At 42.0% G+C, this 23,575-nt stretch overlaps 1 protein-coding gene across 1 annotated transcript; it reads right to left on the bottom strand.

The window, feature by feature from the left end:
* Positions 1–55: 55 nt before the first annotated feature.
* STAT1 (signal transducer and activator of transcription 1) lies at positions 56–23,098 on the bottom strand. Its single transcript, XM_031045872.1, has 24 exons — positions 23,007–23,098; positions 21,071–21,199; positions 20,343–20,487; positions 18,978–19,076; positions 17,695–17,790; positions 16,921–16,999; positions 15,648–15,739; positions 14,915–15,066; positions 14,487–14,645; positions 13,028–13,120; positions 12,547–12,606; positions 11,283–11,312; positions 11,107–11,200; positions 10,173–10,214; positions 9,613–9,696; positions 8,983–9,081; positions 8,354–8,489; positions 6,489–6,544; positions 5,284–5,378; positions 2,978–3,117; positions 2,207–2,392; positions 1,497–1,572; positions 929–1,031; positions 56–404 (listed from the first exon to the last, which is right to left on the bottom strand). Exons 2-24 carry the CDS (start codon positions 21,196–21,198, stop codon positions 381–383), a joined length of 2,268 nt encoding a protein of 755 aa, XP_030901732.1. The 5' UTR covers position 21,199; positions 23,007–23,098; the 3' UTR covers positions 56–380.
* Positions 23,099–23,575: the final 477 nt, after the last annotated feature.

Below are 23,575 nucleotides of genomic sequence, written 5' to 3' on the forward strand. Positions count from 1 at the left end.
CAGAACCTCTGCAAAAGAACTAGCTTTCTTTTGAAGCCTTCTATGTACACCCAGCTGTTTTAAACACTATATTTAATTCTATTACACAAAAAATGCATGTTACTCATCACTCTTGCTGAGGACCTCCCATTCCTACCTTCACTCTGGTATGGTATCTCACTAACTGGAAATACTTTAACAAAGAACTTCTAAACAAAAGAAGTGCATGGAAGGAGGCTACTCAGACTGCTGTTTATATTCCCATTAGTTAAAAACTGCTACTGGACCTTCAGGTGGAGAAACCAAAGAACTGAAGTGAAGCATGTCACCAAGCCATTGGCTGCAAAGCAGGATACATAAGCTAATCAGCGATGTTAATGATGCAGTAAGAAGCTCAGCCTTTAACTTGAATACGCTGAACACATCTGCAACAAGAAAAGTGAATGTCAACTGAACAAGCCAAATAAAGCCCTAATGCTCTAGTTTTTGCTAACCACAGAGCACAGTCAGGTCTTCACCAAGCATCACCATGTCTGCATCTTAGGATCAAACTACCATGGAGGCAGGAAGCTTGGATTTGGGTTTTTTCTGAAGCACATCCCGAAGGGATGGCTCTGCTAACAGGCAGTACCTTGCCAGCCTTGGCAAGGCAACACTGCAAGCTGCACACCTCCCTCCAGCTTTCCTCCTCACCCAGACCCCACAAGAAGGACCACAGCATTACTCCTTCATCCCTTCATGCCTTCCTGCAAGATACACACCGGTAGCTTTGTTCTCTTGTTCTTCATCCCTATCTCCATCCTCCCAAACAAGTGGAAACAACAACTGATAGCAATCCCAGTCTAACTCTGGATTCCCAGCTTTTCCTATGCATTCAAAAGGAAAAAAAAAAAAGAGAAAGCAAATTCTGGCTGAGCCCTCCTACAAAAGGCTGGGTTATGATACATACCACAGTGTCAATCTCTGCTGGGCCCACCATCCGAGACACCTCATCAAACTCTTCAGGAGACATGGGAAGCAGATTTTCTGGAGACTGGAGCCTGGAAGGGTGGCTAACAGAAGGAGAAGCATAAGGACAAACCTTCACTAAAGAAGCGAGGCACAGCTGTGCTGTCACGTCTACCTCTGAGTCCAGAAGGGCTACTAATGAGGTCTCCTATGAAGAAGACCTAGCCTGTGAGCAATACGCCATGCTTTGCAAAGCCAGCATGGATTTATATGAAATCTGGCACTACTCAGTGATCTACATTCTAATCAAGCAAATCCAGCAAGTCTTTCAGAACTTGCTTTTCATGAAATTATTTGCCAATACAACTACCTGGAAGTTTCTTGGGGGTTTACCTAAAAATGGTTTTTCAAACCCAGCACTGCATGAATGTTGTGTGATCAGATCCTCAAAGGGAAAGAGGATGGATCTGAAAGGGGCACCTTCACTTTAAATACTGTGAAGAGACATAAACTATAGCAAAAAGGTTATGATCAGCTCCTAGAAACCCAGCATTTCTGTAGAAACTTACACTTCAGATACAGAGATTAACTCGGTCTTGATGTAGCCATTTCCCTTGGGACCATCCAAATCCATAGGCTCTGGTGCTTCAAGGAGGAGAAGAAGAAAAAAAAGCTTGGGTTTGGATGGGTTTTTTTAGCAAGTTTACTTCCCATTGCCATCTTTCTTGCACCAAAAATAAAGCTTGTGACCCAGACAATGTGCAAGTCTCTCTCTTATGCATTTTACAGCACTAAGATGACTTTATTCCATTCTTTAGTCTGCTTTTCGTTTCTGCTTTTTCCCTATAGAAAATGGGAACAAAATCTCTCCTTAGATTTGATGTAGCTGCATCAACACATCCTGCCAGGCCCACACAGCCAGGATCAGTCCTATGTAACAGCCAAATATGAGTCACGGGTTCAGCTGTCAGCGGGAACCTGCATCTCTGAAGTGTCTCACAGGCTCACTTGAAAGCTGAATCAGAGGGCCAGCGACAGCAATGTTTTCAGGTTTTGATCTGACTGGATCTCATGTTGTGCCTCTTTAAAACCAGACCTTCTCTTAACTTACTAAAGCTTAGGTGCTTGTTCTCACCTTTCAGCTGAGCAGCACTCAAGCATGGGATAGGTTGCCAAGACATTCACTCCGATTGCCACCCTTTCTTTCTATTACACAGTGCACAAGTATCTCCAGAACAAACATCACACTTACACTGTATGAGTCATTTATAGCACTTACCCTCTTTAGGCCTGGAGTAGTATTTGCCAAAGGCATTGTCTTTGGGTATATCTGGGTACAGAAATCTCAGTGGATTTTCAGGAATGTTTTCAGCTGCCATCACTTTGTAGTTGCGAATGATGTCAGGGAAAGTAACAGCAGAGAGCTCCTTCTTGGTGTATGGTTCCACTGAATGGAACTGGGGCTCTGCAGGTGAGAGAAGAAGCAACTCTTAAAGGTGGTTTCAAAGTTGTTTTCTGTAACTGCACAGTAAAGCTGCAGCCTCTTCCACAGATTCATAGGTCTGTGCTGCAGATCAGTATTTAATGACCATCAAAGGAAGCAAAATTGTTCTGTGGGACAGGAAGGCACATGCAGGGATAGCATACAGTGATGGCTCTTGGTGTATTTTGTGTTTGGAATGACAAAATAAATCTGAGGGATAAGGTGCTATGTGTTTGGAGGGAGATGCAGATGCACATGTCTTGCTAAGAGAAAACCTGTGGATGCAGGGGAGACTGCCTAGGCAGTATGTCCTCAACAGACTTCCAGGCCAGAAGCAGTACCTGAGAAGTGGTACTAGTCCTAGCTGAAACCTTGAACAATTGACAGTGTGGCTTACGAGCTACACTAAGCTATGTGTCTGCTGTTGCTTGCAGCTTGTTGCTTGTAAGGGTTGGGACTGCTAGGGTGGTGTATTGTGTTGGTTCTCAGTGTGAAAGAGAAGAGCATAGACATGACTTCTGATGTAAGCTTGTATCATGAAGACAATGTTCTCTGTTACTGACTTACCAATTTGAGATCCTTCTACCCAGGTAAATGTGATTGCTCCCTCTCTGCTGCTTTCACTGAACCTTAGTAAAAATGTTCCTGGACTCTGGTCCTTCAATAAAGCACGTTCTTTCTCTTTGCTGATGAAACCCATGATGCAACTGTAATGTTGAAAACAAAGCTGAGTTTACTCCTCAATGTAAAACCTATGCTGGGCTAGCTAGGAGAACTAAAAAGCTTTTGTCAATTAAAAGTGCTGAAGTACTTGTGAAAGCCTCACAGAAGGCATTGTCTTGGGAATAGCTGGAAATCTAGCAGTAGGATTGACAGCTTGAACTACTGTGTGGAAGCCATGAGTTGCCACAGCTTCCCCTCGCACTCCTCCTTCAGTCTGGTGGCTTATACAGTTGTTTTTCTGAGCTCAGAATAAAAGCTGTGAGGTAGAAGCAGAAGTAAAGCTATATGTATGTAATACGGTCAGATTACAGCCAGCAGTTTTAACTTCACAAGTCGTTTCTCCTCTTTGGCTGATGACACCTTTGCTAGCTACCGGCCTGCATTCATACAGGTATGGGGTTTGTTTCATTCCTGGTGCACATTCTGTAGATGAGCTGTTTTGTTTGTGTGACTTCAACCCCCAGAATCGCTATGGTCAGCAGATGTAATTGTGTGGGCAAGGCAGCCAGTGTGGTTACTGTCAGAAATGGATTGTTGGTCTGAACAGGTACTGGGGAGGGAGTTAGTTATACAAGCCAGCACTAGGGCATAACCCTGCACATACCCCAACTGCTTCTATAAATGGTCAGAATTTATTTATACTGCTGCTTATTCCTCAAAATACTCTATCAATAATGAAGTTTTGAGTGCCGATGCTGGCCTTCTGTGCACTAAATTAGGAAAGTGCTTTCTGCACAAAACCTACTGAATTATAGTTTTGCTTAGAACTTCAGAGGGCCTGTTCTATGGGGTCTTGTTTGTTTTTTTTTTTAATGGCATGCTTTAGGTAATAAATGTGTTCAGTAGGAAATATCCTATGTATAATGAAAGTCTCTTGCCTTCCCATCTCTCAAGTTCTTAAGGCTGTAGTACCTACTATTTTGTAAAGAAAGGGAGTCTCTATCCTAATTAATACTATAGATTTGTCTCTTTCCCACTAAAGTATCTTTGCAGTTGACAGATTTTGCCTTCAGTTTCCCTTTTTGCCTTCCTAGGCAATAAAGATCTCTATCCAACAAAGCCAGCTGAGGGAGGAAGAACAAAGAGCACTAAATCTCTGGTTTTGATTACATTCAGGATTTGACTTGCACCACCTCTTTCTATTAAACCCTAAGCAGGAGATTTTCCTCACACCTGAGAGAAATGAGCTCTACTCAAGACTGTATGCTATGAAAGCCACATGCAAACCCAATCCTGTAGGCATGCAGCCATGCTGAGGCAGAACACTGAATGAGACAGAACTGCAACTCTGCTTCAGTAATGCTGACAAAAGCTCCTGCTGCATTGGAGTCTGCTTAGCTAAGAAATATGTAGGTTTTAGGCAGTGCAAAGAGGCTTTGACAAAACTAGGGGGTAATCATTTGCGGTCTGCTGCTGAACATAGCAAGACAGAACCCTGCTGTTGTAGATCCTGAAAACTGTGGGATGCACGGATGCTCCACTGTGAGTGTGCTATTGACAGGGTTTCATAATGTGACTAAATCTAAAACGCAGGATTGTGACCTTGGCTTGTCCTGGTTTTGGCAGCAGTTACTCCTGAAATCGGCAATACCAGAACTGAAAGTTAACTAAACCTGTAATAAACGGCAAATGGAACTGGTTTGCCTTCTGGCAGGGTCTTACTAATTAATAATACTCTATTAAATCAATAAAGACTACTTTGGGGACTCACTGCAGATACAGATGTTCAGTGTGGCTGCTGCCACCTACAGGAGGCTCACAATAGGCCTGTGGGTAGGGTTTTTGTGTTTCAGTTTAAACACGGATGATCACTTTATGACTTTGTGCTTCAGTCTTCCCCATCAGAGAAGAGGGTTCTAGGGTGTGAAGAGAATCTATTCACAGTGGGAGCAGAGGCAAAAAAAAGATCTAACATTCAAACCCCGCTCTGTGGCTTAGATAGGACGGCCTGGTCATCTGCTGGTTTTGCTTTAAGCAGTTGCCCCACTACAGCTTCCTCACTACTAGAATTCATTTGCCTCATACTTTTCTAGCTCCAAGCCTCCCTTTACTCGATCTGCATAAATAACCTCAGGACCTGAGGATGCAATTTCTAGTCTAAGTGGAGATAGGAGGCAATGACCAGATCTTTAACTTCAGTCACGTCTTACCCATCATTCCAGAGACACAGGAGGTGTTTCTTAATAAGCTCCAGGATTCCCTCAATCCACAGCCAAAAGGGGAAATTTTTATCATTTATATTTTCCTGGAATTCAGAATATGGCAAGACAGGGGTGGGAGAACAAAGGTAACAAAACATGAGTTTTGGTAAGCAGAGAGGACACAAACTCTCAATCTTGCCAGCATCTACTTGTTCTAGCGTTTTTCTTCCCTCTTTCTTCTGTCCCACCCTCCCCATATTCTCTTACAATTTCCACACTCCACTCCCCCCCCCCTTTTCTTTTTCTCTGCTCCAGGGCAGAAACTATTGGGAATGAAGCATGTACTGAATCTTAAGGCAAGAGGCAGTGTGACAGAAATGCCTGTTTAAGCCTGCAGTACCCATAAACCTGATCCATCCCTTCCCATGCAAAAACTGGTTTAAAAGCAAAGGCGCTGGCTCCTGCCTGGACTTTATCACAGCTCTTGGACATCCAAACCATCCCACTGGACTTTCAACTAGGCTGGCTAGCAGAACAGCTTAGAGACAACTTTCTGTTCAAACTCTTGATTTCAATTCCTCATGAGACACCTGTATTAATGAATTTGAGTGCTTGTAGGGCACAGGAGCTTTGCTCTTTCCCCAGAGTCTGCTCCTGCCTGCTGCCATCACCTGCTTATCCATACCAGTTTAGGATCTAAAGCCAAAGAAAATGTGAAATGTCATCCTGCCTTGATGCAGCCGGGGTTATGAAATCTAATGATGTGTTTTTCTGTCACTGTGCTGACCCCCCTGGCCATCCTGTGCTAATTCTCACCCTAGTCCAGTTGTCCCTAGTCTCACAAGCGTCCTTCCCTGTGACCACCTTGCTGTTTGGTTTTGGTTTGGTTGGTTATACATTTTCTGTAACAGCTAAAATGGAGAACTACTAACAGCAACTGAATCAATACTTAAAATACTGTGTTAGGAAAATGCATCTTTCAGGGTAGTTTACGTGGCTCAAAAGCAATCTCAAAATCACCTACTCCTTGCTGTTATGAGCCCTTTTTCCTCTTTCTGCTGCTACCTTAACCTCGCCACCAAAACCTCCCACAGCCATGTAAGCTCCAGAATAATTAGGGTACACTACTGAGAAAGCACCCTGGGGAAAAAAAAACCCAAACAAACCAAGACATAGCTCCCTCTTCCATCTCAATGTTTAAATTGTGTTCATACCTTGCAGAATCTTGTCCAAGGAATAAGGCAATCATGAGATCCTCCACTTGTTGGCCCTGGACAGAATAAATTTACTTCAGTCATGTTCCATAAGCTACTTAGTAAGGCTGAAGGGAAAGTAGCTGGAGAACCAAGTTCTGTTTATTTACAACTCTGAGCTCTTGGACTAAAATGAAATGGAAGGTTTCTGTATTTTCACAGCTCATGCACGAAGGGCTTGCAAAGTTCCCCTCTGGAGTTCACTGCATCAGAATAATCAAATGTATGTAACCCAATACAAATGTATTGATTATGGGCACCAAATCATTCTGACACTTTCTACACTGCACCATACCTAACACTGACCACTTACAGAGTACTTCCGTTTTGCAATGGAAAGGGGACTGAAACCTTGCACATCTCTCCAGCAAAACAAGAAAACTGCAACCTGTAAGCTTTTCTGTAGGAGCTCAGCAGACCCTACAATGGCTTTATTAGATTAAGCACTCTACTGTCTCAATTCTAGTGACTTGTAGGCTTTTGCCCTAGGAACTCTTGACTCCTAGGTCTGCCCCACCACAGACTCATCTCGCTCCTGTTGCAATCATTTCCTCCCTGCCTTGTTTTTATGTCAACAGTGTTTCATAAACCACAGCCAAACCACAAAGAGAATACTATGCTGTGACTACAGTAGCTAAAGCTCTGCAGACCCTGACTGCATTCGGAGCCAAATTCCTTCCATTACAGATCATGCTACGGATTACAAAAAAGTCAGAAATATACTGCTTTTTCCTCTCATCTCTCAAAAAGTAAATTAGGTTAGGGAAGCTTGTTTCTGATGCTGCTAATTTTAAGAGATCAAGATTCTGTCAACTTTCACATCACAACAGCGAGTTGTATGCTGGCACCCCGTTAGCTTCCATTAAAGAGTCCCAGATATGTCATGCTCAAAAACCTGGAGTTTTTTCAGTAGTGAAATATTTCTGGCTGTAGAGATAAAATTTAACTAGCATCCCTACTGTTACCAGAGGCTGACAAAATCTCTGAAGCTCTGAAATACAAGCTGACCACAGAATATGTCAGCAGTCACTTTGCCTTCATGATGGCTAATTAAACAAAAAAAATTACTTTCCCTGTGGAATTTTGACAAATAATCTATTAAATCAGTATGCTTTTTGTCACACCTTGTGTCCTGGGGAAATCAGAGGAAGGGAATTAGACACTGGAATGCTGTACTGCCACCTAGACCCGCTAATGTCAAATCTCTTTAAGTATAAATGTTTCCTGAAACTTAAGGTTAGTGGAATATACTGAATCAACAGTATTTTTATCTAGAGTCTACTACACACACTCAGTAGCAGTACCAAGTGCCCTGCAAACTGATGAAGAGCTTAGAAACAACTCATGAATGGTTAAGCTTTTACTAAGGACTCTTACCTGGGTGATGATAAATTCTATATCCTTTAATAGTTTCATAGTGTTTGCATTTTGACACTGCAACTCTGTTTATGCAGAGAAAACCCCTACTGTAGCTGAAGGCATGCATTAAGTTAAAATTAATGGAGACTGATTTAAAAACAAAACCAAAAAAATAAAGACATCAAACAGCCACCTCAAAGACTGACTAAACACATGCAGTAGCTCTTCCAAAGGCGGAAGTATCCCCAGTCTGCATTTCCTAATGAACAGAGCTCATAAGTCAGAACTGCAGATTTTGTCATGACCTTTACAAACTCCACCACACTGAAAACACTTCAGTCCTATAAAGTGATAGTGTATGAGGGGGAAAAGGTATAAGAGGAAATGACAACTTAAAACAGATTGCAGAAAAGACCTAGAGCTAGCTTCAGTTCAAACAGGTTATGTGTGATGAAAGCAGACCATACCAAGTAGCTTCTCTCCCAACATGCTCAGCTGATCTGCGTTAAGTCCTCTCTTTGTTACTGATGAAAACTGCCAACTCAGAACTTCAGAAAGTTTAGACCACTTTGCATAAGGTGGATTCAGAAAGAAGGACAAGTTCTGGAACGGAAGGGAAAAATACAATCTATAGTCAATAAACATTAATTTTGGAATGTCATTTGACTCTACAGAAGCATAATGCTGAAACAAAATGCAGACTTAAGAACAGATGTCAGTCTGAGACAACTCTGCAAAAGCAAGTTGCTATTCTGACTCTTTACAAGGAAAAGCAACTTCTGGGATGATGACTCTGCTTTGGACTTGCCTTCTCACAGTGGGCAGAATTCCTAGATCACTCGAGTGTACTATATTTGAATTCCTGGATGTTTATTTGGCTTCTCACTGTGTACTGTATATGCTGAATACAATGTATAGTAGTATCCTTATGTGGGTTTCAAACATTACCCTGTTTAGCACAGGGAAGTAAGTCACTGTGCTTCTCTCTGTACCTAAAAGCCATTAAGAGTCATGTGCATGGAAAAACATGCAGCAGCCATTTTATACAGACAATGCCTGAAAACAACAAATAGTATTTCTCATACATTTTAAATACCTTGGGATCAGTAGACAGCATGTTGAACCATAAGATAGAAGCCCATCCACTTGGAAGCTGGCTCACATTTGAGATCACAACAATGGGGAGGGATGTGGTCTGAAAGGAACACAAAAGGAAACACGTTGGGCTGCCCTGCAGTGGTCCTGCAGTCCTCCCCTAGACTACCCACAAACTCAACTCCATTGCAATTCCTCACTTGCATCATCTTAACTTTTCAAAGTATGTGTGTAGGGGTGAAAACGTTACTATGATGAATTATTAGAAAGACGTGGTTTTGTCTGATCAAGACTTTCATTTAGTGTCAGTTATGACAGCACTGATAGTAATGGTAAGGTTTATAGCATATTGCTTCTGAAATAAATTAAAACTGATACTTAGAGAGCTTAAGACACAGGGTTGGTTATCAGACAGTTTGCAAAGAATATCTACTCCTATTTAGCCAGAGTTTTGACAGCATTCTCAGTGCATCTGTCTATGTAGAGATGTTGTGAAGTGTCATTCATTTATTTGAAATAACTGAAAGTGCTTGATACCCCAGTACTTTGAAAAAAAAAAAAGACAAAGTTTAAATTGTCAGCATGAGTGACATACAGGAATTTAAGTCCATTTGCATCACCTAAGACATACCTCTAGGTCTATTACCAAGCCAGGCTGGCACAGCTGTGTCTCAAAACTCAGAGAGTGAAGTTCTTCTGTTACAATGAGAGGACCCTTTAAAAGAAACAAAAGCCAACAAACCTTTCAGGAACTAAAAATTGTTTATGGGGAAGGTAGGAGGATTTATCACAAAGGAAAAACCTTTTCTGATGAAGGTGACTTGCTCTAGACCTCAGAAACAGTTTACAGGTCAAAGTCAAGTGATGATGCTGACTTCCTAAAACTGCCTGTTAGAATGGATATTCTTTAGGCACTTTTTTGCTCCTAACTGGAAGCCCTAGAAAAATCTGTCCTCGCCTGAAAGTCCTGCTAAAGCTAGAGGCCAGTGAGGGAGAGCCCTGAGGTGACACCATTCTGCCAATAGTTCTCATTTGTAGGCACCTTCTACACACACCATTTCTTAGACACTCAGCTTGTCTCCAATTAATCTGTCATCCCGTGTGGTTCCTTGTGGGGTTGAGCAGAGCACTGTCTTAAATACCTTTTTAGTTTTATGCAAAAGCTTTGCAAACAAGGTGAGTGCTGCTTACCTCATTTGTTCTGCTTCCTGCATTTTTCTGTTCTTTCAGTTGCTGCAAACAGACAAAAAAAAACCCCTGTCATTTATGTCAGACACAAATGAAAGTGGTAGAGAATGAAAATGTTTGCATGCTCTGGTAGTTGAACCGTATGCAAACTTGCTGCATTAGCGTCTGACTATTTGGTTCTAAGCTGTGGAAGCCAAAGGATTAAATGGTAGGTAACTACTATTTTATAAACCATTCAGCTGTGAAAATAGATATTGCACCATTATGATGTGATGTCTTTACGTAAGAGGCCTTAGATCAGAAGTAGTTTGAAATTGGGAGGGATTAGATGAAATACTGGTTTATCAAAGTACCCCTCTGAAATGGACAATAAGCTCCACACAGCGTCTGCTCTGGGTAATGAAGGGAGGAAGGGGAAATTCCATGTTCACTTGTCAGGACTTGTATTCTTCCTTTCATGTTGTAATGGTGGAACCAATTTGACTTATCTCACAATCTGCAGATCAGAAGTGTTACATAGTTTGCTGAAGGCACCGACTTTCTTGTAGCTGCCCATTTCATCTTCCAGACTCAAAGCTCTTTAAACTACTCCAAGCTTTCCTACCTATGACCCTTCCTCTTAAAGACTCAGAAAAGCATTTCTAGGCTTATTTTCCTTACTCCTCCAAAGAACTCATTGCAAGATAAACCGTGTGGCAGCAAATACTCTTGTTTTCATTTCTGGCCCTATTTCAGTGACAAAAGCAGTAGCTTTTCAATTGAAACAGGCTAAAGATTTCAAAAAGAGAAGAACAAAGAAAAGCAGAGATGACCACAGTTCCTCTAATACAAAACAAAACTATGACTTCAATAACAAAAACAGTTTGTCTCCTTCCTACCACACCCTCTACTCACACAATTAAATGGATGTGTTAATAAAAGAAAAAAAATCCCCTACCAAGTGCCTGAATTCTGCTGCTAGGCTTCCATTAGTGGATTCTTCCATGTTCATTACTTTTGTGCTTGTTCCCAGAATATTAAATTTCCTGAACCTTCACAAAGAGAGGAAAGAGATTTGAGTCTCAAGTTTGTTGAAAGAACCCAACATGAGCATACCAAACTGATGCCACATACCCTTTGACTGAGTTCTTCTCGCTTACATCTCTGTCAAAAAGAAAAAAAGACAACAATCTCTCAAAGATTCTGCAACAGACAGAAAATGTGTGTGTGTTTTAGTGGCTGACAGAGCAGCCTGAGAACTGGTAAACACTTCTGTGAAAAGTGCATGAAGTGTAAAAGAAGCAGCAATTGGTTCATGCACTCAACATCAATATTGTGCTAAACAGGGTGTCTTTTACTGAGGCTTACATTTTGGTATGGGAGGTTTATAAGCAAAGATCTTTCTTTTACTGGATAGGTTTTAACTCTTGGTCTGAGAAATTATATAGCACTGTTATTCCAAATCTGCTTTCAAGCCATACAACTTACAAATAAATTGCTGTGCCACTTCAATCTGTTTTCCCAACCCTTGGGGTTTTACGGAGTTGCATTTTATCTGCGCTTCTCAAAGCCTCAGCCCCCACATCCACCATATAAGAATTTCTGGTTTGTTTCCTTTTCCCCATTCCATACAAGTTTCTGGACCCCAGAGGTGTTTCAAATGAACAGAATGCCCCCAGAAGGCTTGAATGGGAAGACAAAAACCCACCTATTGTCTTAAAAGCATGGCCACTGTCATTATTTTGATAGTCTGTTACACTTCTTTCCCTGTCCTTACAGTAAGTGCTAAATTCATCTGAATTGTATTGCTTATAAAAAACTGAACTTGCTTACAAAACACTGGCAGTAGTCAGCTTAGATTGCTTTAAGTTTTTCTCTGACTGGGAACGTGTGATATGTTAGTGGTAGACTGCTTATACCCTTAATTCAGAGATAGCTTTAGAATAGCTATTCTTCACTAGGAACTACCCAGAAAGTAAGACTTTTAAAAGACATTACTGAATTCCATGCAACTGGAAACAGTGGAGCTCAATCCTCTGCTTTCATAGTGCTAGCCCAACTGAAACTCCCACAGCAGAGACGGGCAGCATGTGCTCTGCAAAAGCACAAGTGCTGCTCTGAGCCTAGACTGATTTAGCAGCAGTGAGCTCTCCCTGGTGCACCTGAGTGGAGCTAGTGGTGAGAAGATGAGGTTGTCTGTACTCTGTGACATGTCTCCAATGGCAGAGAGATTTAGAGCAAGGGCACGAGTATAAAAAATGGAGGGTATACCTGCTGCCATGGAGAACCAGCCTTCTCCTGGTCAACTCAACACTTCAAATATCACTGCCTTTTGGATGTCTGAAGATGGGGACTGCTTACCATTAATGTACACAGGGATGAGAAAAATGCAACGTACTTATCGAATAAGACTTTCACTTTCAAGTTGTAGTTCAATTCCTGCAATTTCACCAGCAATCTGGAAAGAGAGTTTTTTTAAATTACTGCAGCTGCAAAAACAGGTTCTCTTCTACTATATTACTTACCACAGATAGATATTTAAGCTGCACAACTCAGGGTTGCATACAACCTCCAAGCTTGCTCCATACAAGATAACATTTAGAGAGGAAAGTGGATGGACAAGTTACTGGTTTTGCTGGCAAAGTCTTCTGCACGTATTTTCTTGTCTCTGGTTGTATTTCTTGTATATTCATTGTCCCTCAATTCTGATAATGCAAGTTAAACTTTGATAGAAGATAGACTCCCTGCCACATGGCACTTTCCTCCTCTTGATCATAGCACCTGGGCTACAGTGTAAGATATGCCATCCTCTCAGCTGTAGGAAGCTGGTGACACAAAAGGCTTACCACAAAACAGGAAGGGGAAAGGGGAAAATATACCTTAGCTTTACAGTAAACTGTACTCCTGTCTTCAGGACTAGCGGCCTCTGAGGATGTGTTGGCATACAAGGCTGTCTCTCTACCACAAAGGAGCTATGGAAAGAACAGATTAAAAGAACTCTTATTTATCAATGCTGTACTTGAGGAATAAGAAGTTATGTAAAAAGTGAACTTCATAAGAACAGTGAAGTACCAGTAGTACTACACACTTTGTTCACTCAGTTTCAATCTACACAGAGGGGTGTGTGTTGGTTTCTTTCATTTGTATCAATGGGGCTAGAAATATTGCAAGTATGAAGTGATTTCATAAGGACTGGCTTTTCCTAAATCTACTGATGGGTTGTGCAAGGACAGCACTACCTCTAACTTCCCTAAAATCAAATGGCGCATAACACTGATGTAACTCAGCACAATCCAAGTAAGGAGAGCATTGCTTTGTTTGCCAATCCCAGCGCCTGCTACACTTAGTTACAGTCCTATGTAACAACATGCCCAAGAGCCAGATAAACTAGCTAGAGATTTGATAATGGCTAGCTAATCCCATGAAAAAACCTCCTGAGGCTAACCTGTTAATACTCAAAACTGCTGCTCTTTTGGGTGCCTTTTTGTGTAGCACTGTGCTGGGTAGACCTAAATCCTGAAGTTGTTACCTAGCCCTGCACAGCATGGAGACCTTTCCTTCAACTATACTTACAGGCAAAGATAACTAAACGGTAGCTTACAGATAACTAAACAGCAGCTGCATTTCCACAGCTCTTCCTCATTGCCTTCATTTAAAAAACAGTACCTATGTTTTCCAATTGAAGATTAGGGATCAAGGCATCTGAATGGGACTCAGAAAACCCAAGTTCTAGGCCCCCATAACAGAGTGTTACCTACTGTATCAAAGCCCCTCTCTTATCTGCTAGATTCATCTTCTGCAGCATCAATTTGTCTACTGTATGTTTACAGAATTAGACTCTTTGACCTTACGTGGGACAACTACCAGCTACAGTATTTTGCGTCATGGAGATGGTAGAAATAGGGCTGACCTCCCTAAGCTGAAGAAAAACAGGATGTGCCCAGAGACAAGAGGTTGGAGAATCTAGTGTGCATTTACCTTGGGCATAGGTTGGTGCAGATAGTTTCCTGCCTCCCTTTACCAGAGCTTTGTAGGGCTGAAGCTTAAAGCATGAAAAGGAGTAGCAGCCTAGGAGTTTGATTTTGTAATCAATGCATGTTGCAGTATAGCTCCTGATAAGTTAAATGATGACTGATCACAAACCCTTTCCAGGGGCCTAAACCTGTGGAAACCCTTAATGGAGTAAATCTCAAAAATGGTCATTTAGTTTAATGTTTGTGACAAACCTAGGAAAACCTCAGAAAATGCAAAGTTAGTATGCAGGAAATACTGAAGGAACGGAAGAGAAGGTGCTCTCCATCCATTTATTCATGCAAAAAGACACTTCTTGTCTGTTACCTCTGGATGAGTTGTTTGAAAAGACTGTGTGTTCGGTCCTGCAGAACTTGTTTATTTTTTGTGATGGGATCAGGGTCATAGGTAAACTTCTGTTCCAGCTCCTCAAGCTTTTTGAGCTGCTGACGAACTTGCTGTAGGCTTTCAGCAACAATGGTGAACCTACAATTACACAATCTTATTACTGTTAGCACGTTTTTGTAGTGTAATAATGCTGAGACAGCAGGTGATTGTCCCAAAGGACTAGGCAGTGCACAGAGAACACTTCTTTCTCACTGGAAATGTGGTAAGGTAACAAAATCAATGACATGTAGTTACACTGTGACAGAATGAAAAGGTATCATACAAATAAGCAGGGTATTTCACAGATTTGATGTTCTCGTAAAACATTACAAGTTCCCGTCCAATGCAGTCCTTGACTACAGACTTACCAGTTCTGTAGCTGGTCAAGACAGGCATTGGGTGGGCCACCAATGCATGCTGTCTGTTGCCTGCGTTTCCACTCTACCAGCTCCTCATTAATAAGAGCAGTCTGTGTGTGCTCTGTGGCATTCAGCAGCTGTACTATCTTGTTCACCACCTCCTACAGAGAATATTAAATTACCCTGTTTATTAAAAATACTTCACACAGGAAAACTAAGTACTGGTTTAGCTAATGCTATCTGTCTTACAAAACTCTGCAAGCTTCTCAAAGTACTAACTTCTGTCAACAGAGGTTGTTTTTAGTGAACACACACGTTGTTTTAACTGGAGTAGTTGCTAGATTAAGTGAAGAAACAAAGTATATTCAGTATTGCTGAATTCTGAAGAGCCAATGTTTCATGGATGTCCCAGGTGTATATCTGGGATTACCCAGTGCTTGCTGTAGTTTTGAGCATTACAAGAAGAGTGAGCACTTTTAACTCTAATGTTATTGATAGGACACCTTTTCCCTCTTATTGTTTAGCTTTACCTGAGAGTTTGATAAAGATTCCTTGAAGAGAATTAGAATTGCTTACAGAGATCCCAGATTTTCAGTCAGAGTGGAAAGAATGAAATCTTTATACAAGTAATAGTAGTAGAAGAGTTTTCTTTTACATAATTTATGTCAAGCCAATTAAAATTCAATGAAAATGCAGTCAAAATGAAGTGCTGTTGCCTCCTGAAAGAAAACTTGCATGCTACCTTTCTCTTCAGGTCAAGTGATAAAAACATCTTATTGAGATTCATCTGTTCTTTCTTATACTCCTCCTGCGACGTACTGTTGGACTCATGCTCTGTAAAATAAGTCCAGATTGTGAAGGTGAGCCTGGTGGAGTGCTGAAGTATGAGTGGGAAAAACACTGAGGGGAGGAGGGGACCTGCCTGGCTAATGTCAAGTGAAGGTATATCTTTAAAGCTTAAGGGAGGACATGTTTACTGCCTTCTAGGTTATTTTGATTCCTCTTTTCCTTCTTCTGAAAGGACAGTCTACACCTGAAGCACTAATGCAAGGGAAAGCTGTTACCCCAGTGAAGTAATTGAGATTTGAGCTTGCTTACTTCTTAGAGCAAGAAACTAATCTAAAATAGTTACATTGCATAAAGATACATGCTGAGCAATTTGTTCTCCTGATGACTTCAGACACCAATAATTAGTATTTAACCTTGCAACAGTGGCTAGCTGTTATTTTAAGGGAGGATGTTTGCAGTCTCCTGAGGATAGCCCAGGCCTACAGATCCTACAGTCACTCTAGTTATTACCTCTGCTGCCAAGGACCTTAGGTTAGAGGTTCCCATCTGCCTCATGGAAGTGCTACCTGCCCCCAAACACAAAGAGCAAGATCGTGGCTCAATGCTCCCCTTAATATCTTCTGAACACATCCCTGTTCTGAGGGACAGTCAACTGCTAATTTGTGTTGGAAACTGAAGCTTTTTCTAGAACAAAGTCATAAAGACAGATCTATATAATGAAACCAGTGTGGACTACAGCTGCATGTGCTTCCCTGGGTAGAAAAAAGCCTACAAAACTTGAAGCAGGAAGGCATTTGTGAAATACAAGATAGCAAAGAGAAGTCTAAACTCGAATATTCAGGTGTAAGGTTAAATGATCCCTATCTATATATAGATATAGTCTATAGGGTTTGCTATTTCTAGTACCAAAAGGTATGCTATAGTCTATATGTAGTCTATAGGGTTTGCTATTTCTAGTACCAAAAGGATGTAAAGGATGAAAGAACATTGCATTAACAAAGAGGCTCTTTTACTTGTCAGGACTGATGCAGAGAATGTATTTTCAGGAATTTAGGTTTCAGCATAAAGCAGAATTAATGAAGGAGGGACATTATCAAAGCAAAATTAATAAAGAAGGGACATCACCAATAAGTTTGCCTACATCTCATTAGGTTTAGAATCCTGACATAAGACAGAAGTTTACTGTGACAAAGTACATGCAATGGGATATGTCCTTGATAAATTACCTCTGTTCTGCAAGGTTTTACATTTGAAGTCATATTCATCTTGCATATCCTCTAATGTCTTGATGTCTTGCTCCACATCCTACAAAGCACAAATTAAGGAAGCTACAATTATTCAATACCTTCATGTAATGCGTAACTTGTGATTAGGAACTGCATGGTATCAACCCTTTACAGACATGAAATCCAGTTTTGTAGCAATGCCTTTTCCTGGACCTCCCTATCAGGAAATATGCCTAAATTTAACAACCTTTTACTGACTCTCCCTTCCTCCTCTTCTTAGTTAACTATAATTGTTATTAATAAAGTATGGAAAATATAGAATTTATAAGAACCTAAGCTACAGTGGAAAACATTGGAACAGTACACAGCATTTTAAACAAAACCTCAAATTCTTAGAAGCCTTCTCTCCAAGCAATACCTGTCATGACAAGACCACAAATACAGATGCTAAGTGAAAATCTATCTTCTAGTTAATACCAAATTAGTCAGTGTATCACTTCTGCAGAGTTTTTCCTCAGTCGTTAGTATTTCAGATGGGTAAAATGCTGTTGTTAAAATTTAGACACAAGAAATGTGATCTTTCTAAACCAGTCAAATCCCAATCCATATTATGGTGCTCCTAAAAATAATTACTTTCTATTTTCAATCACTGGTTATAAATTGAAAACCAAACCATTTTTTCATTACTTTTATTTTAAAATCACTTATGTACTGAAAGTTTTTCAACATCTGTGAATCAACAAACACTACTTTAAAAAGTTATACAATACTTACTATAACACGGTTTTTTACACCTTTAACTTCCACATCAAGCTCCTTCTGTTTGTCCAGCATCCCAATCACAGTGTTCTGTATGCCACCTACCTCCATCTGAGGAACAAACGGAACAATAACAGAAGTCAAACCAGAGTGATTGATGACAGCAAATACTTTTTCATTAATGTAAGTTATTGGCTTTTGTTGACAATCAACTTGATAAAGCTGGCTGGTTCTGACAGATCATACTAAGGCTTTATAATACAAAATTGGGTTCAGATGAATATGCAGAAACAAGGGAGGATTAAAAATTGCCTGTTGTGTGGTGATGATGCATTTTCATCATAGCAATATAAAGCTATAAACATATTTTGTTTTCTCTGCACAAATACTTATCTTCATGTACCTTTGTTTTTTTTTTTGAAAGCTGACCTCAGTAACATTCAGGAATTTTATTACATGACATCACTTGGAGAGAGCTGCGGTCATTTAAAAGGCAGGATCTTTTCGTCCTGCATGTTAACAGTACTACTGGTGTTAGAAACTTGCTGTTCCTCCACTGCATGACAGTCAGAAATGCATTGTTGCTCTAACACTTCAACTTAAATGCTGTAGATAACTTTAGCTTATTTGGTAAACTGCCAAAGGTCCCCCATCATAGATTTAAGTCAGACTATGAAGGCAATCTGAGCATACTCGTGCATTTGGGATTCTCCTTTATTTTTTATGATGTTCATAATTGTGCTTACTCTGCATTTTATCTTCTCAGCTTTGGGAAATGAGAAAACTTACCAAAAAGCAGAGGTAATGCACGGTGTTCTACCTAGTGCCAATAGTAAGTATAGGATGACTTATTTTCCCTTTTGATGACCCAAATGCATCACATATATAGCACTTACAACTGCCAACTGCATCAATGGCCAAAACAGGAACTGAATGGCTGTGCTGCAGCTACAAAGGCTCTGTAAGAGTCACATTTTTAGAGGAGCTGCTTTAGGCCCCTTGTTGAAACCCTATGCCTTAATGTTCTTGCTCTACCAACATGTATTCAAAAAACTTGCTTTTATATCACTCAAGGAACAGCAACTACTTAATGGCCATTTCCCCTCTGGATGCTTCATACAGCACAAACAAGGCACACTGTCCAGCTGGTACGTATCAGCATTCACTCTTTCGTCTCTTGGAAACATATTGCTGGGCAGAGAAGATAGCCTGTTTCTTCGTTCAGTTTTCTTCCACTCCCTCTGTCCCAAACAATAGAAAAGTGTAGGTACAACCGCAGTATGTTCCAAAACTGTTACCTGATTTGACAGCTGGGCACTGCTTAGAATTTTTCTCTCTTCTTTCAGACAGCTACAGATGATCATTGCCATTTGTATTGGGTCTTCTTGGAAATTATCCTGGCATTAGAGACAGTCTGTTGTTAAAGTTCATACCCATAATTTCTTATACTTCAGTAAAGGGACTGGCAAAAAGATTAGTGAGTGACTCTGTGTGTGTGTGTGTGAGGAAACACACTGGTCATAGCATAACATGCTCCAGCATTACAGGGGACATGACAGATGCAACCATCTAAAAGAATGAGTTTCTATTTTAGTTCATCAGTGTATGAAGAGATGGAACTTGGCACAAAACAACAGGAAAGAGTCAGAGATATTACTGGGGGAAGTGAGATACTACCCTACAGTCCCAGAGAGGGAGCATCTTCTCTTGAGAGCCACCCTCCCACACCTTTGAAGTACAGCTGCTGGTTTTGAAGGGAAGTGGTTCTAGTTTGGCAGGTACAGCTCTTGCTCAGTGTAAAGGAGATGTGTGTAGCTGCCATTTATGAACACACAATCAAATTCAACCTTATGGTTTTACACGCATACAAAGTTGAAACATTCTCTGGATTGAGTACTATCCTGCTTCACTTGGGATGGTGTTGCTGAGCTGTACCAGCCTTCTTGACTGATGTTTCATTGCTGGTCTGTAGTTACTATCAGGTAAGTGCAGCCTGGTCATGTTTGTTCAGAAAACAGTCCCTAGGCACCAATTTGTGGTGAGGAGAAGCTAGGTGTGTGGGAATATAGGCTGTGGAGAAAGTGACTCTATGGAAGAGCATCTGACATAGAGCCCTACAGGGGGGAGGGCAGGACAGACAGAAGTAGGTAAGTCACTAAGGATTAAGTTCTGCACTGCCACGCACTGCCAACTGCTTTGGCCCTTTTCTTTGTCAGTACAATACAAGGCACAGAAGTGCTGTCTAATGACAAGTCCTTTGCTATTAACTGTAGTTCTGTGGTTACATTTGAAGGATTTCTTACCCTGTGTTTGTTTTGCATCAGAAGCTTGTTAGGATGCTCAGGAAACTGGCTGAGGAAGGGGTGGAAAAGGTGAAACTACATTCAAGTAAGCGCTCCACATACATACAGTAAACACTGTAAAAACTAGAACTTTCTTTTTCCTCGTGTTCTCAGAAACTGTAATTGTACTGATAATGAAACTAACTTTCTAACTGTAGCAAATTAAACCGAAAGTAAGATAACATTTGGATTCTGGTTTTCAAATTCGGATTCCCACCTTCTCTGTGAAAATCGCTCATCGCACTGTAATTTGCCTAGAGGCACTGAATTGCACTATTGAAGCAATTCAAGCAAATGTATAGGCATATATCCCAGGCATACCTGAAGGTTACGTTTGCTTTTCCTTATGTTGTGTTGCAGCAGAAAGTTGTTTTCTATCAAGAATCTGCTAAACTGATCATCAAGCTGTGACAGCAGGTCATGGAATAACACCGTAGCAAAAGATACGTTGTTGGCCGCATGTTCCCTATAATAGTTTAAGGCATACTTGTGTTAAACATATTTTTAATACAGCATTCAAGAAACGCATACAGGAGTAAATTATTTTTAATCCCCAACTCCAGTCATAGTATATGCAAGCAGTAACAATTACCTTCCAATATAAGCCAGTTTCATTGATTTTCCTTAATACAAAATGCTGTCTGCTCTATTTTTGCCATGTTCTGTGCAACTTCATTTACTCATTCCATGCACATCTAACGAGAAGACACTCCACAAAATCTTGGAAAAAAGTTCAATCTGTGAACAGCGAGAGACTGAACTGCCAAGGTAGTAACTGATGGGTCTTAAAACAGTCACTTTTGTTACAGAACAACCAAGGGAAATATGATACAGATAGTACACTTGCTATTCTAGGTGTCAGTCCCCTCTAGAAAGGGGGCCTGAAGAAGGGCAGGAACAGAGGCTATAGCACCCACACAGCTACTGAAGTGTCCTACCAGCAAAGGTTAACCTGGCAGCTTGCTTCCCCAGTATTCTTCTGCTGCCTGAAACTGAATGCATGAGAACACTGTCTAGCATGTAAGCTGAAGGCTAGTTTCTATGCTTACCAATCCTGGTTTTCCAGCCACTGTGCCAGGTACTGCCTGATCTCCATAGGAAAGCTGTCATCGTATAGCTGGTGAACTTGCTCCAAAAACTTGGAATCAAGTTGCTGTAGCTGATACCACTGAGCCATCCTGAAGAGAGGTGGGAGTAAGAACAGTGTAAACAGTTGTCTTCCCAAGTAACCATTACCCATGATGGAGCCATGCTTGCCTGTGGATGGCCGAACCCCTGCCTGACCATGGGAAGTGGGGAATGAATTCCTTATTTTGCTTTGCTTGTGAGCATGGCTTTTGCTTTACTTGTTAAACTGCCTTTATCCCAAGCCATTATTTTTCTAGTTTTCACTCTTTGGATTCTCCTCCCAATCCCACCAGGATCATGTACACTGCCTGACTGAGATCCTACATGTGGAACTTCACTTTCCGTTGGCACAGACAAACTCCCCATCACCAAGAGTGTGAGTGGGGAAGAAAAAACCCCAAACCTCTAGGGGACCCTTTTTCAGGTGCTTTTTGTGCCCCATTTGCTGCTCTGAATATGGACGAGATCTCAAATCACCTGAAATGGAGAAGTATGGGGAAGATGTTTCTTCCAATACATAGTTCCCAAGATCAAATTTTTAGGTTAAATTCAAGTAATCCGTGCAGCAGACAAAGGTTACTTAATATCAATATGACTGACAGAAGCCATGCTGTATAATGACAGTTCTATGATAGAGTGACTTTATGTTCTGATGTATAGTCTCTAGCTGCAGAGCAGTTACAGTCTTCTCACTGGGCTGCAGGTTAGCATCCTGTAGTGGAAATGGCATATAAAGATATGTCCAAGAAAAAGTCCGGGATGAGAACATGAATGGTGGGATGCAAACTCTCTCCCACCCGCAACTTTTTCTTAAAGGGGTGATAAGACCTATTTGAAGAACAGGGCAGCATGGGGGTAAAGGGCTATCTTGTATGCGGCTTCCTGCCAGTCCGTGTTTCCATGCTTGTTCCCTCAGCTGCTGAGTGGCACATGCTAAGTGCCAGAAGTAAATGAGAGTTTAAAATGCAATTATGTTTAATGTGAGGGCTTTGAAGATTTTGATACAGGATTGAGACCGAGCATGGGATTCAGATTACAAGTAACACAGCATTTGATTATACTGTAGCGGCACCAAGGCAAACAGTTTAATGTGACATTGGCAAGGAAAGCTAAGCTGGAAGATTTTGTCTAAATGCATGAACTTAATTATTTTTCTTCCAGTGCTTAAATGCAAATGTACTCCAATCTTCCTGTGTCTTAAAGCAATCAGACCGGGAAAGGACTTAGGGTTGGTGGCAGAAACCATCCAAAGAGGTGGTTATGGAGCAACATGATAATGCAGCAAATATGATCCTTGAGGACTCAAGAAGAAAAAAACGCTTAAAAAGCAGGAAGTCGGCACCTTTTGTGGAGATGGCACTGGAGAGAACAGTACTGGGTTACAGGGATCCCAGTATACGACACTGGGATACAGGCTGTCACTGACAAGTGAGGTGGTGTAGGATGGACATCTTACTGGTCTGCCTTGCTCTGAGTAAGGGCAATAGAACTGCAATATAGGCAAAATAAGGGCAATATAAGTGCTGGAGAGCTCCTAGATGGGTGGCTCATCTGTACCTGTGGTGGCCTCGGTAACACCCGTGCACCAAGCTCGCACTCCCTTCTGGCTGCCTTCTAACTACATTTAACCCCGCCGCCTCCTCACAGTTCACGTCGCTCCCGGGTGATCGCAGGGCAGCCGCGCGATGTCAGTTCGGGAGCAAAGGCCGGGGGATGGCCGGCCACCGCCGCCTAGCACCTCGCATGCCTTCCCCGCCCCGCCACCGCGGCTCAACGGGTCCGCGGGGCGGACAGCGCTCCGCATCCCGCTGAGGGAGGCCGGGCAGCACCGGTCCGCCCTCGACCGCCCGCACTTACCCGGGAGACGAAGCTGCGCTCTAACCCCACTCAGCAACTGTCGCTCGTGTCCAGATACACCCGGGAAGCCGTGGACCGGCTGCGGACGGCGGGGCCAATCAGAGCCTAGCCCTCTGCAGCCTCTGCCAATGGGAGCGAGGGGATGCCGGGATGCTCCGCCCACAGCCCTTTCCCTTCCCGTTGAGGAGGGGAGGTGATCCCGGCGTTGTGCTACGCCCCCTCCGCTGCTGAGCCGTGCCAAGGGGCTCCGCCGGCCTGCGCGGTGTGGGCAGGCAGCGGCTGCAGGGAAAGGCTGCTAGGAAAAGGCTGTCCATCAGATGCTGACAATAACAGGGAGAGCGCCGACCCCACGGACGCCTCTGGTGCTGGCGCTCCCGAGCAGCGCTGCAAGTGTGGAAGCGTGTGAGGGAATGCGCAGCCGCCGAGTGACTACAAGGCGTTTAAGCAGTAGAAGCTGTGAGCAGGTGTGACGGTGAAAGGAAAGCACGGGTAGCCGCCTGGGAGGGTAGCGATGCCGCTGGGGTGTCCCCGCAGGAAGGAGGTGACCCTGTCTGAAGACTCTTAGTAGA

This window comes from Melopsittacus undulatus, chromosome 8 (genome assembly GCF_012275295.1).
Source record: "Melopsittacus undulatus isolate bMelUnd1 chromosome 8, bMelUnd1.mat.Z, whole genome shotgun sequence".
In the NCBI taxonomy this organism is placed as follows: Eukaryota; Metazoa; Chordata; class Aves; order Psittaciformes; family Psittaculidae; genus Melopsittacus; species Melopsittacus undulatus.